Below are 12,475 nucleotides of genomic sequence, written 5' to 3' on the forward strand. Positions count from 1 at the left end.
AAAGTCAACAAATAGCTTTGCTGAGGTAGCACGAGCTCCCACCAAAGCCTCAAAACCTTTTATATTATTTTTGCCCCAAGAGCCCATAGTAGGTTCTCATATCACAGTTGTGTCTCCACCACAACTTCCTAGATTTTCACAGTCCAGGCTGGTTTGGTGGAATTCAGGGAAAGTGGCTTGCATTTCTCTGGTTCTTGACCTATCATATCACCTTCTGTCCCCATGGAAAAGCTATTTCTCTCTACCCATAAGTTTTTGCTCCTCTCTGACTCAAATGCTCTTTATCTATCCCTCAGCTTACTGAATTCATCCACCTCACTTAAAAGCTACCTCCTTCAGGAAAGTCTTCTGGACTCTCCTCCCCCTTAGCTGGCAATAACCACCTCCACTCCATCTATACACCTCACAAAGTACTTTGCAACTCATTTATGAAGTTTGGAAGTAACTAGAGATGTCATACTCTCTGATAAGACTATAAGTTCCATTAAGAGTAGTGAGTTTTTGTGTACCTAACAGCCCTCTGCATAATAACTGAATAAATGTCTCTTGAATTATTGCTGACATGGAAGAAGACACAGAATAATGGAGATTTTTTTCCTATTATTAGTTTGCTAAAATGTTTTTACTGAAAATAAGCATTAACATGTTTATATGTTATAAAAGTTTTATTTATAATAAAAACTATGAAAAAGAAAGCTAATGAAAGGGTCATATTAGATAGTCTTATATAGCTGATATTTATTTGGACAGTGTGCTTTATGTCTTAATTATTTTTCTTAATTGTTTCTGGAGCCTAATATAACATCCAGAATATAGTGTTTAGTAAATGTTAAGTGAATGAAATTCTAGAGTCCTTCTAGTCTTTAAAATCTATAATTCTATAATTCTTCATGATTGATCCATCAAATGTATTTTCCAGTAAAAGCTTCTGAAGCTAAGAACTGAATTTCATACTTCTTTGTATCTCCTGGCACAGGGCCCTGGACATAACAAGCACAGCAGAAATATCTACTAATTATAAACCAAGAATAATAATTTTTAAAAAGGAATAGTATGAATTATCAAATTTAAAATCCCATTACATTAACAAAATAATGGATGGCACCAGGAATCCTTGAGGGCAAGAGAAGTGATCCCCCTAAGTCAGAAGTAAAACATAGAAGACACTCTTTTACTACCCATTCGAAACAGAATTTAACAAACTGTGAAATGTTTATAACCAGACTTGGCTTTTGAATGTCATTTTTAGAAATGTCTATTCCTTTTATTTTTATTTAAATTCCCTTAACAAAGAAGTAACTGCAAAGAATTTCCTTCTAATGCAGGGGTCTGCAACTTTTTGGCCGTGAGAGCCATAAATGCCACATTTTTAAAAATGTAATTTCGTGAGAGCCGTACAATATGTTTAACACTGAATACAAGTAAATATGTGCATTTTATGTAAGAACAACACTTTTAAAGTACAATAAGTCTCTGAACTATTTTTAATAACGTTATTATGTGCTAACCAATGATGAATCCTACAAATAGGGAGTGCAGACTCCATGAATGCACTAAGATATAGCTATGTAAATCAGAGGCAGAGGGGTAGAGAATGTAGACAAAAGTGATCAATCACTATAAAGAACCCCAAGATGTCAGTAACAGGTGTGGAAAGAGTAAAAGGAAGGCAGAAGGAGGAACACACAGCACACCTATCAAGCCAAACTAAAGACCAGGATTCGTCTAGCGTGGCAATATCAATGAGGGAGCTTCTATCTTAGAAGATAGTCACGGTACCAAAAGGATCACGTGATGTATCACGTGATGCACAATGTCATGCGTAAACTGTTAGTTACTGTGCCTGTGTTGTTACTGTGTTGACTTTATGGCTCCTACAGAAAGAGCCATATGTTGCCGACCCCTGTTCTAATGGATCCTATATAAATCATCAATCTGGCCAAGATCTGATAAGAGAAAAAAGGTAAAGAACTTAAAAAAAAATATGGTCTCTGTAACAAGCAACTTCTGGAAAAGATGGAGAGTGACAGGATCGTTGGTTACAGAACTTGGAAATTACCCAAGTGGCATAAGCCAAGGGCAGAAGACAGTTGGGACCACCTCTATAAAAGCCCATGGACTGAGCCACCCAGGACCTTGGTTTTGAGAAGGGGACCTTGGGAGTGGGTGGCGAAGGGAGGGTAGGCCATAGATCTGCTAACCCAGCATCCATATCTTATTATCACAAGAAGTTTCATTCATCTTGTTACTAAATTGAGCTGAGAGACAACAACAGCACAGTTGCCAAGAAGGATATCACTATCCCTCCCTTTCTTTGGTTTAGGCCACGACCAGGCCAGACCAGGGACTGTGAGAGGGGGAAGAGTCTCCAGCCAATATCAACCTACTGCTCTTAGATATAGATTGCTTTAGTTCCATAGACTTAGCATAGTATTTCCCAACACCTCTTTCTTTGTCCTGTTCTTACCCTTTTGAGTTAAAGCAATACACCCTGTTACAACTTAATCCAAGTGAAGATTGGTATTCTTACCCAGGCTAGTAAATACCTACAGCCATAGGGAAGGGATTTATCAACCAAAGTCAGAAATAGCGTTATCCATTCAGCACATCAACAACCAGCCCATAACCAACTTTATCATCAAGCCCAACCCCAAGCCAGGGAGCTAGAGGAGCTGTTGAAAATATATACAGCCCCTCACTGGATATTTGACTTGGGCACTGTTAAAGAGGCAAGGGCTTGGCTAAGCTAAACATCCATAAGCCCTAGTGGATACCAGCACATCTTGGTGATCATGCAGGTAGCCTTATCCATCACTCAGCTTTAGATTCTCCTACCACCTGAGGATCTAAGGCCAGCTTATTAGGCCCAGCTTACAGAGTTGAGCCCCAACAGAGTGTCTTTAACATCTCATATTTAGAACATGAGAACAAAACATTCAGCCTAATAAATTCATTCATTCAAACAAAACATTTAATAAATGTCTACTATATGTATGGTATGGTTCTTCCCTCCCCCCGCTTCCCACCTAACTATACCAATAATTTCATATTCTTGTCTTCTAATACCTTTTAATTTAGTAGGGAAAATAAGACAGGAGGAAGTATAGGGAAGATAGGAAGGAAGAAGGGGAGTAAAGGGATAACAACTCCTCTTAATCCTTATTTGCACTACTTACCTCCTGGAATTGCTGAAACAAAAGTACTTTGAAACTATAAAGATCATGATTATCAATATTATTAAAAATAAACCAATTTATTATGGTTAAAATATAACAACTTTAACAGTGAAATCTTTCATCTGAAAGAAATTTACAAAACAAACAACCACAAACTAAAACATCTGATTTACATGGCTTGGAAAGATACCCAAGTAATTTTGCCAGACTGGTCATGCCTACCCTAAGCAAAAAGGATACTGGCAGGAGTATGGGAGAGGAAGGATAAAAGTGGATGGGTGAGAGGGAAAGCAAGAAAGAAGAGGGAAAAAGAGAAGAGGAAAAAAAGGGGAGAGATTGAGAAGAAATAGAGAATGAATGGAATATGATGAGCACTGAAGAATGCAACAAGAAAGTTGTCAACAAAGAAAGGTGCCAAGAAAGCTAAGGGAAGAGATCATTTTTGGTTTGGGGGATCATAGAAGTCTTCATAAAGGACCTGCCATTTGAACTGGGCTTTGGAAACTTAGCAGAATTCAACCAATTTTGCTAAAAAGGAGGTGGGAAAGGAAGGAGTGTTTTGGGGATATAGGGAACAACAAGAACAAAAGCACAGAGGTCAGAAAGGGTGGGCAGAAATGGTGAGTAGTTCAATGGACTGCATAGTTAATAAAAAAAAAAGACATTAAAATAGGTCAGATAGGAAAATCATGTGCATTATGAGGTGACAAATTTCCAAGAAAATCACCTTACCGGATTGTAAACTGAAGTAGCTCTTGAGTGCCCTGAGGATCAAGGTGCTGAAGATTATATACCCTTTCTAGGCTTTGCTGTAGAAATTGCTGGGAAGGGTCTTCATGTGGTGTGATGCTTGGGGACACAGGTGATGATGGAAGTTTTCTACCTGGCAACTAAGCAAAAATAACAAGAGTGATGCCACTATCCATAGGATCATGGACCAAGCTAAAAAGGACCTAAAAAAAATCATCTGAAACTTCAGATTTCTCATTCTATATAAATCTAGCTCAGAGAGGTATAGTTACCCACAAAGTTAAGAGGTAGCAAGTAGCAGAGATAGGATTTTAATGATTCCAAATCTAGTCTTCATCCCATTACTTTCTATTATTTCTCCATAATTCTGGGAACCATTCTCTTTCACCAACCAAAGCAGGGGAGGGGTAAAGTAAAAAGAGGCCAGAATATAATTTGTCTTTTAAAGAAATGCCCTGAAAATTATGATTACTTTTCCCCCACAGTAACTCACTTATGTTTTTAAAAAAGAACTGAGCTAGGTGACTCAGTAGATTTGAGAGCCAGGCCCAGAGACGAGAGGTCCTGGGTTCAAATCTAGTCTCAGACACTTCCTACCTGTGTGACCCTGGGTAAGTCACTTAACCCCCATTGCCTAGCCCTCATCACTCTTCTGCCTTGGAGTCACTACACAGTATTGATTCTAAGACAGAAGATAAGGATTTTTTTTTTTTTAAAGCCTGAATATAGGAATGGATCAGAAGTTTGGTCGTTTAGCTGTCGATATAGCTCTTCATTTCTTAGGAGGTGAGTTAATGAGTTGTTGCCTGAAAAAAACAACATCTAGTGACCAGACTTCTCTGGTTAGTTAATTTGGTCCTTGGATTACATGGTCTATCACTAGGCTCAAGTTCTTCAAGAGTTTGTGGTTTCTGGTTCAACCTCTAAGAGGCAAAGTCTACCTCCATAATACAAAGAAGTATATATATATATATATAAAATATAATAATAAAATAATATAATAACAAAGAAGCTGAAGCTGGAGACATGAAGACCTGGGTTCATGACCTGCCTTGGACACCTACAGGCCATGTGACCCTGGACAAGCCAGTCATTTATCCTCCCAATGTTTTAGGCAAGTGTCTAAAATAATGATGGCAGAAGAGCTACCAATCTGCTTGGGTAGAAGTCTGTGTCATAGGAGCTCCCCATAACAATGAAATAAATCTCAGATGAAGACAAAAAATATTAAAAATTACCACCACATTTTCATAGGCCACTCTCCCTTATCACCATTATTTTACATTTCATTTGATTTTTCACTTGATTTATCCCTAACTGAATTTGAAAGAAGATATAAAAAGTGTCAGATGAGGAAAAATTTTTGTGGTAATAAGCCATTATATAATTCAGAGTCTACTCTCAAAAATGGTCAGTGCAGTGAAGGGAAAGTATTTTTTCTTTAAAAATAAATAAATTGGCTTTCATCTCAGACTAAGTATGATTTTACCTTTCCTATTTACTAAAAAGAACCAAAAATTGACCTGAGGAGATTTTTAGCATACCCTCAAGGCAGGAACAAGGTGAGAAAGACTATCTCGGAGGTAAGCATAGTGTCTGAAGGTATGATCTGAGAACAGGGCAGGCATGGTGGGACAGGTTTCAGCAGCGTTGAAGATAAGAACCAATACAGCAATATCTGGCATTGTCAGGTAGTTAAGTAAGAATCCTTTAATCTCATAAAGTAAAAGGGAAGATCAGTTTGGCATGTATCCTATACAAAAGGGCACAGTAAAAATTCCAATTAATTTATATAATCTTTGAAGGAAACATTCCTGCAGGAAGCCATCAAAGCCGTGACATTTAGCACAGCTCATCACCAGTCTGACAATCCAGCACAACAGGTTGTCAGGAGGATGGAAATTCCACACTCAGTTTACCCTATGTGATTCGTTTTACAGTGACATTCACTTGCATTGAAACTACTGCAATCAGTATCCTTATTCAGCCCCAGGGAGACACGGAAAAACAATACAGGTTCATGGCAAGAACAACCACAGTCATAGACTACCCACTATCCCAAAATAAACCCCTAAACAAACCCCTATGGTACAGAAACTTCTCCTAGAATCAGGCCAGCAAAAAACTAGAATTAGTGAGTTAATGCAAGTTTCTAAATTCACCAGCAAGAATGTACCTGGCCTGGGTTGGTTCCCAAACTCCCACAGGCCAAGGAAACAGCAAAACACAAGGAAAACAGGGGAATGACAAATTAGCATAATCACCCTTCCGGAACTGCATTCTTATTAACCCTATAGCAGAAAGAACAGCAAACATACCTTATAAAAATAGTAAAAAATGAAAGAATATAATGGGAGCAAAATTTGGACCAGACTGATATTACTGTATCTTTTTTTTTTTTTTAAGCCCTTAACTTCTGTGTATTGGCTCCTAGGTGGAAGAGTGGTAAGGGTGGGCAATGGGGGTCAAGTGACTTGCCCAGGGTCACACAGCTGGGAAGTGTCTGAGGCTGGATCTGAACCTAGGACCTCCCTCCCGTCTCTAGGCCTGACTCTCAATCCACTGAGCTACCCATTTGCCCCCTTGTATCTTATTATTTGATATAATCAACTACCATAACTATCTTCTTGATTAATGATAGGTATGAATAGTATAAAGTAACAATATACATGATTTAATTAGTTAAAACATAATTAACTATTATGCTTAACGAGGAAATGATGTTCTTGTACCTTACGGATGGCTAAAAAGAATAAGTTCCAACTAAGCTATTCTGTAATGAATAATTCTTGACAAGCTTGCTTCTTTAACCACAGTAAGATAATTAGTAAATGCCAATCATATGATGTTTCAAATGTTAATATATGATTTTGAATGTATGGGAAAATCAAAACCTGTATGAGATCATAAAGAAAAAAAGGGTATAAAAATAAAAATCAGCAGATGACAACAGAGAACAGCCTCTGCAATTCCTCTTGCATTCTGGCTCATTTTCATTTCATTTTCGCCATGCCATCCCACCTCCAGAGACCCCCCCGAACGAAGAGTGGGCTCTTCAAACATTCCCAGTTAGTTATCAAATGAATACATTTTTCAATGATAGTAGTGGCTATCTTAGTTCTTTACTTTCTCATGCAAGGTAAAATACTCTCAAAGTAATATTATTAATAATAACAATTTCCATAAGATCACAGCTTCCTATTCAGAAGGGCCCTTCAGACCAAGTCATCCATCCCTCTCATTTTGAAAGTAAGGAAACTGAGGCTTACTTCAATAGTGCTTGAAGGCTTTAAAAAGTGCTTTCCTAGGAGCAGCAGAGTAGCTCAGTGGATTGATTGGATGGGAGGTCCTAGGTTCAAATCTGACCTCAGACACTTCCTAGTTGTGTGACCCTGGGCAAGTCACTTAACCCTCATTGCCTAGCCCTTACCACTCTTCTGCCTTATGTAATATATGATTTTAGCATTGCCATATTGGCTTAGGGCAAACCTGTCAGTTGCCCTGGATGGAATGTTGAAGGCGGCATGCGCCACATGGCAAATGCCAACTGGCAGTTGAGCTGAGAATATAAAAGGCCCTGGAAACCCTAGGTTGGGTTCTGTTTCCCCCTGACTTCACCCATAGCACTCATTTACCCCTAACCATGCCCCACCACCACCCCCAGGCACTGGGTGAAGGGATGTGGAATGTGGGAAATTAGGCCTTAGGATAGAGTAGGGTTTTAGGACATATTTTCAAGAGCAACTCAATATTATTTATTATCATCATTTACAAGGTTAGCCAATAGATCTACTCAATTTCCTAACCAGAGACCGCTTTGCTCTGGCCAAGGGCTGCCAGCCCTTGGTCAGCCAAGACCTTCCAAGGATCTTCTACCAGCTTCAGCCAGTGAATCCATAGCAACAGATTAGTGTTACCAAACCCTATTACCATTGCCTTGTTCCTTCCCCAGTGACCAATAAATCCCATAGCCTTTAACCAGAGAATCCTGTGGTTACTTCCTTACCATCAAAGGCTAAGGAGGACAGGCAAGAAGGAGGGAATTCTGAGCTGTTAAGGTTCAAACTCCATAGTTGAGGGGCAGGAAGTTCTACATCCACTTTCTGCCAGTATGCCATAACCAATAGGAGGCAGTTTCCTCAGCAGGGAGGGGCTGACTGCCTGACACCTTAAAGGAGCCTAGTGGTAGCAGGGAGGTTTCACTGGACACTAAACTTTCAGAGTTTGGATCCTTGTACTTTCATAAGCAAGTTTCATACCCAACTAAGGTTACCCACTCTGCCATAACAACCAACACCAACCTCTTGCTAGCCTTGTTACCGGCTAAAGGCCCTACTGACCTCAGTTATTCATTACACTAAGAACCAATACACAGTATTGATTCTAAGATGGAAGGTAAGAGTTTAAAAAAAAAAGTGCTTTCCTTAAAACAGTCTCATGAGAGGAGTGTAAATATGACTTTGCTCACTTTCTGGATGAGTAAGCCAAGACTCAGAGAAGTTAAAACAACTTGCCAAAAATCACACAGCTAACTAGCTGTGCAGAAGAACTCCAACCTGAACCCAGGTCTTCCAACTCTATAGTGTACTGCATCCTAAGCACTGTTACAAAACCAGACTATAGTTAGCATTACAGAACATTGGAGCTGATGAGGGCCTCAGAAGTCACCCAGTCCAATTCTTTCCCTGAAAAGTCACCATCTAGCTTTCCACGAACACTTCCAGTGATGGTAAATACATTACCTCATAAGATCTTCCTTGACAGCAGAGTTCTAAATTTGAAGTTCTGGCACCTCCTAGAGGAAGGCCAAAGTCATCCTGTGGTTATATCCAAAGTACAACCGAGTCCCAAGTGGCCATCCTGTTCCTTATGATTATACCACTTAAAATTCCCCGAATTATGCAAATATCGTAAGAGGGAAGTCAGTTCTGGTGTGTCAAGCTTATGTTGCTGCATTATACTAAAGAAGAAACTGAGGCCCTGTTAAGTGAAGTGACTTGCTGGGGTCACACATGCACTAAGTAGCAGAATCAGGGTAATCATGCGTCTCGGGCCTATGTGGCTTGTTAGCATTTTTCTGCACCTTCAATCAAGCCAGTCTTCCTATAAATGCATCTTTGTGGCCACAAGGGAGATCAAGTTAGATGGTATAGATCAGTGATTCCCAAAGTAGGTGCTACTGCCCCCTGGTAGGTGATATAGTGATACAAGGGGGTGGTGATGGCCACAGATGCATTTATCTTTCCTATTAATTGCTATTAAAATTTTTAAAAAATTAATTTCCAGGGGGCTAAGTAATATTTTTTCTGGAAAGGAGCGGTAGGCCAAAAAAGTTTGGGAACCAATGGTATAGATGCATCAGGGCAAGTCCACTTTCACAGCTCAAGAAGACAACTCAAAGTATGCTTTTACAATAATGGCCAATATGGAGGTATATTTTTCATGATAATACATGTATGACCCAGATCAAATTGTTTACCATTTCCAAGTATGGGGAAGGAAGAGAGGGAAGGAGATGGTTTGGAACTTATAACTTGGAAATGTTGAAAATTACTACTTGTAATTGGGGAAATAAAATATCTTTGAATTTGGAAAAAAAAAAACATAAATGCTCTACCCAAAGGCATATTATTACCACAGTTCTTATTTTAACATATGAGTGGATTTCTTGCTTTACACTACTAGTATCCTTAATGAAGCAACATACTAGAGAGGAAAGAAAACTAAACTTGTGTGCAGAGACCCAAGTTCAAATCCCCGCTCTAACACTACTAGATATGCGACAACCATGGGCCAATTACTTAAAACTCTTTTTGGATCCTCAGTTTCCTAATCTGAAAATCGAATAATAATTGCATTGTATACTTGCTAGAATTGCAAGGAAAGTACTTTCTAAACTACAAGACTAGTTAACTCTAAGATGCTACCATTATTATTACTAATATTAATAATACATTATTCATTTTTAGTTAAACTATACAACCAATAGGAATAAAGATGAAAGATGCTGTCTCATCTGAAGAAAAAGGAAAAAACACACAAACAAAAGACAAACTATCAGATTTACACTGCCTACAGAGATAAGCAAGAGTCTCTACCAAGTGAACAGTGCCTGGCATAAGCACAAAGGATACAAGCTGGATCATCCATATCAGGTTCTGCAGTATCAAAGAACGGATGTGTGCTCAAGAGGTCTGGGACGAGGGGAAGCACCAGGGTTGGATGTCTACCTCCCAAAAACTTCAGACATCTGAAAAATATATGTAAAATGATCCACTACAAACAATAAACACTCATTAAGCACTTATAAGTATTATTAAGAACAGTCATAGGAATAATGGAAGATACAAAGGATAAAACATTATCCCTATCTATAAAAAGTTTAAAATTTAGTTAAAGAGACAGACCAGTAGGTTCATCGGTTTTGAGATGGAAGGTGCCTTAGGGTTCATTTAGTCTAATTTCCTCATTCTATTAAGTAACTTGTGTTCAGGGTCGCATATGCAGTAAAGGAATCAGTCTCTGAAAACTGAATGCTGTGACTCCAAATCTAATATTCTTTGGCCCCCAAAGAGACTACATTTCATTCCATCCTCTTCAACCTCTAATTCTGGCTTGTCATAAATCTGATGATAGCCTAGAATGAGAGAAAAGAACACTGCTATCACACGTGCAGTATTTGCCAAATGAATGGTACAGAATGAATGAATTCTACAGGTATTCAGAGACGGGAGAATATTACTGTGGGCTGCATAGTTATGGCATTTCAGCGAACTGCAGGATAAGTAAGAATCAAAAAGGCAAAGAGGAGTGGGGAATGGTATAGTCTAAAGCTTAGAGGGAGGCAACTGAAGTCTGCTTAATTAAGATGTAAAAGCAAAACAAAAAATCACTATTGGCTCCTTCATTCAGTGACATTCTATTTTTAATGAATCTGAAATCTCTTCTTTCTAGGACCAACTCAGATTACAGTTCTTCCATGAGGCTTTCCTTAGTTCTATCTGAGGAAATATTTCATAACAATTTGTATAGATATCACCTCTGAACACCTAATTCTTATTATAAGTATGTGGACATGTATCTTCCTACTGATCTGTCAGCTTTTTAAAGGCAGAGAATGTGTTTATAATTTCATATTTGTATGACTGCTTACTATATTACCTAAAACAAGTTAACTAATCTTACTCTGTATCAGTTTTGTCATCTGTAAAATGACTATAACATATGTACACCAGTTGAACTGTGAAAAAAAATGCTTTGTAAACTTTAAAAAGTCATAGAAATGCAATGTATTATTTGAAAGGAAAAATAGGGAAATACTGAAATTCAATACCCATTATAGGTTTCATTCAGATTTTACATAAATCGGGAAAATAGGAAACATCAACTCTATTTGGACCCAAAAGGTAAACTGGAGATTATTCTATCTCAAGTGAACAAATTAAAACAAGGGGGAAAAAATGGACTTACTTCCATATAGACTCTCTATCTGTTGGATATTTAGCTAAATTTTTCAAGAGTTCAACCAGTGCAAGATGAATCCCTTCTTTGGTTGACACATTGGTGTAACACAGCAGTTCATGAAGAGCCTCTCGAATATCTCGCGAGGAATCCTTTAAAAAAAAAAATGAATGTAAATTATTAAATAAGAGGTATACGGGGGCAGCTGGGTAGCTCAGTGGAGTGAGAGTCAGGCCTAGAGACAGGAGGTCCTAGGTTCAAACCCGGCCTCAGCCACTTCCCAGCTGTGTGACCCTGGGCAAGTCACTTGACCCCCATTGCCCACCCTTACCTTCCATCTATAAGACAATACACTGAAGTACAAGGGCTTAAAAAAAAAAAAAAAAAAAAAGAGGTACACATAATATTATACAATCACAGCTTGAGTAAAAGCCCTCTTAAAGGCCTCTAGTTGAATCCCCTCATTTTACAGATAAAAAAAAAAGGTTTAGTTACTTTTCCAAAGTCACACAGATAGTAAATGGAAGTGGTAGAATTTGAAACCAAGCTGCATTCATGAAGGGCTCTAGGCAGGAGACTAGGAGGATATTCAAAGTTCTCAATAAGCCAGGAAAAGCCATTTCTCAGTTGCCTTCAAGTTCTAGATCTATAATCCTACATCCACTGGAGAGGGCTCCCAAGGAGTCATCTGGCCCAAGCCATTCCAGAAGTGTGAAAGGTATAACAATCACAAAATTTCAGAGTTGGGAGGGGCCTTAAAATTCCCCCAAAAGAGAAACAGAACATAATGTTGTCTAATGACAATCCAAATACGAGGAGCTAGTTTTATTTATATGACGCCTTGCCTTACAGACTCACAGAATATCAAGGCTGAAGAGGATCTTAAGATACAAAGTTAGAGATAGACTATAAAACATACAATGGGCCAGACATGGTGGCCCATGCCTATTAATCCTTACTGTTGAGGAAGCTGAGAGTGACTCCAGCTTGGGAATTCTCAACAACATCCGGCTATGGTGAATAGGTAACTGCACCCAGTAGAGCATCAGTGTGGTGAATCCCTGAGAGCAGGCAGCCAAGTAGGAGCA

General features: G+C 38.7%; 1 protein-coding gene across 1 annotated transcript in view; it reads right to left on the reverse strand.

Moving 5' to 3' along the window:
- Positions 1 to 12,475, reverse strand: part of INTS4 (integrator complex subunit 4) — a 123,806-nt gene that overhangs the window by 38,940 nt on the left and 72,391 nt on the right. Inside the window, exons 12-15 of the mRNA XM_044668183.1 lie at positions 11,397 to 11,539; positions 10,061 to 10,176; positions 5,471 to 5,604; positions 3,909 to 4,066 (exon numbers count right to left, since the gene is read on the reverse strand). Coding sequence (XP_044524118.1) covers positions 3,909 to 4,066; positions 5,471 to 5,604; positions 10,061 to 10,176; positions 11,397 to 11,539 — 551 coding nt within the window. The remainder of the gene's footprint in view (positions 1 to 3,908; positions 4,067 to 5,470; positions 5,605 to 10,060; positions 10,177 to 11,396; positions 11,540 to 12,475) is intronic.

Source organism: Gracilinanus agilis, chromosome 3 (genome assembly GCF_016433145.1).
Source record: "Gracilinanus agilis isolate LMUSP501 chromosome 3, AgileGrace, whole genome shotgun sequence".
Lineage (NCBI taxonomy): Eukaryota > Metazoa > Chordata > Mammalia > Didelphimorphia > Didelphidae > Gracilinanus > Gracilinanus agilis.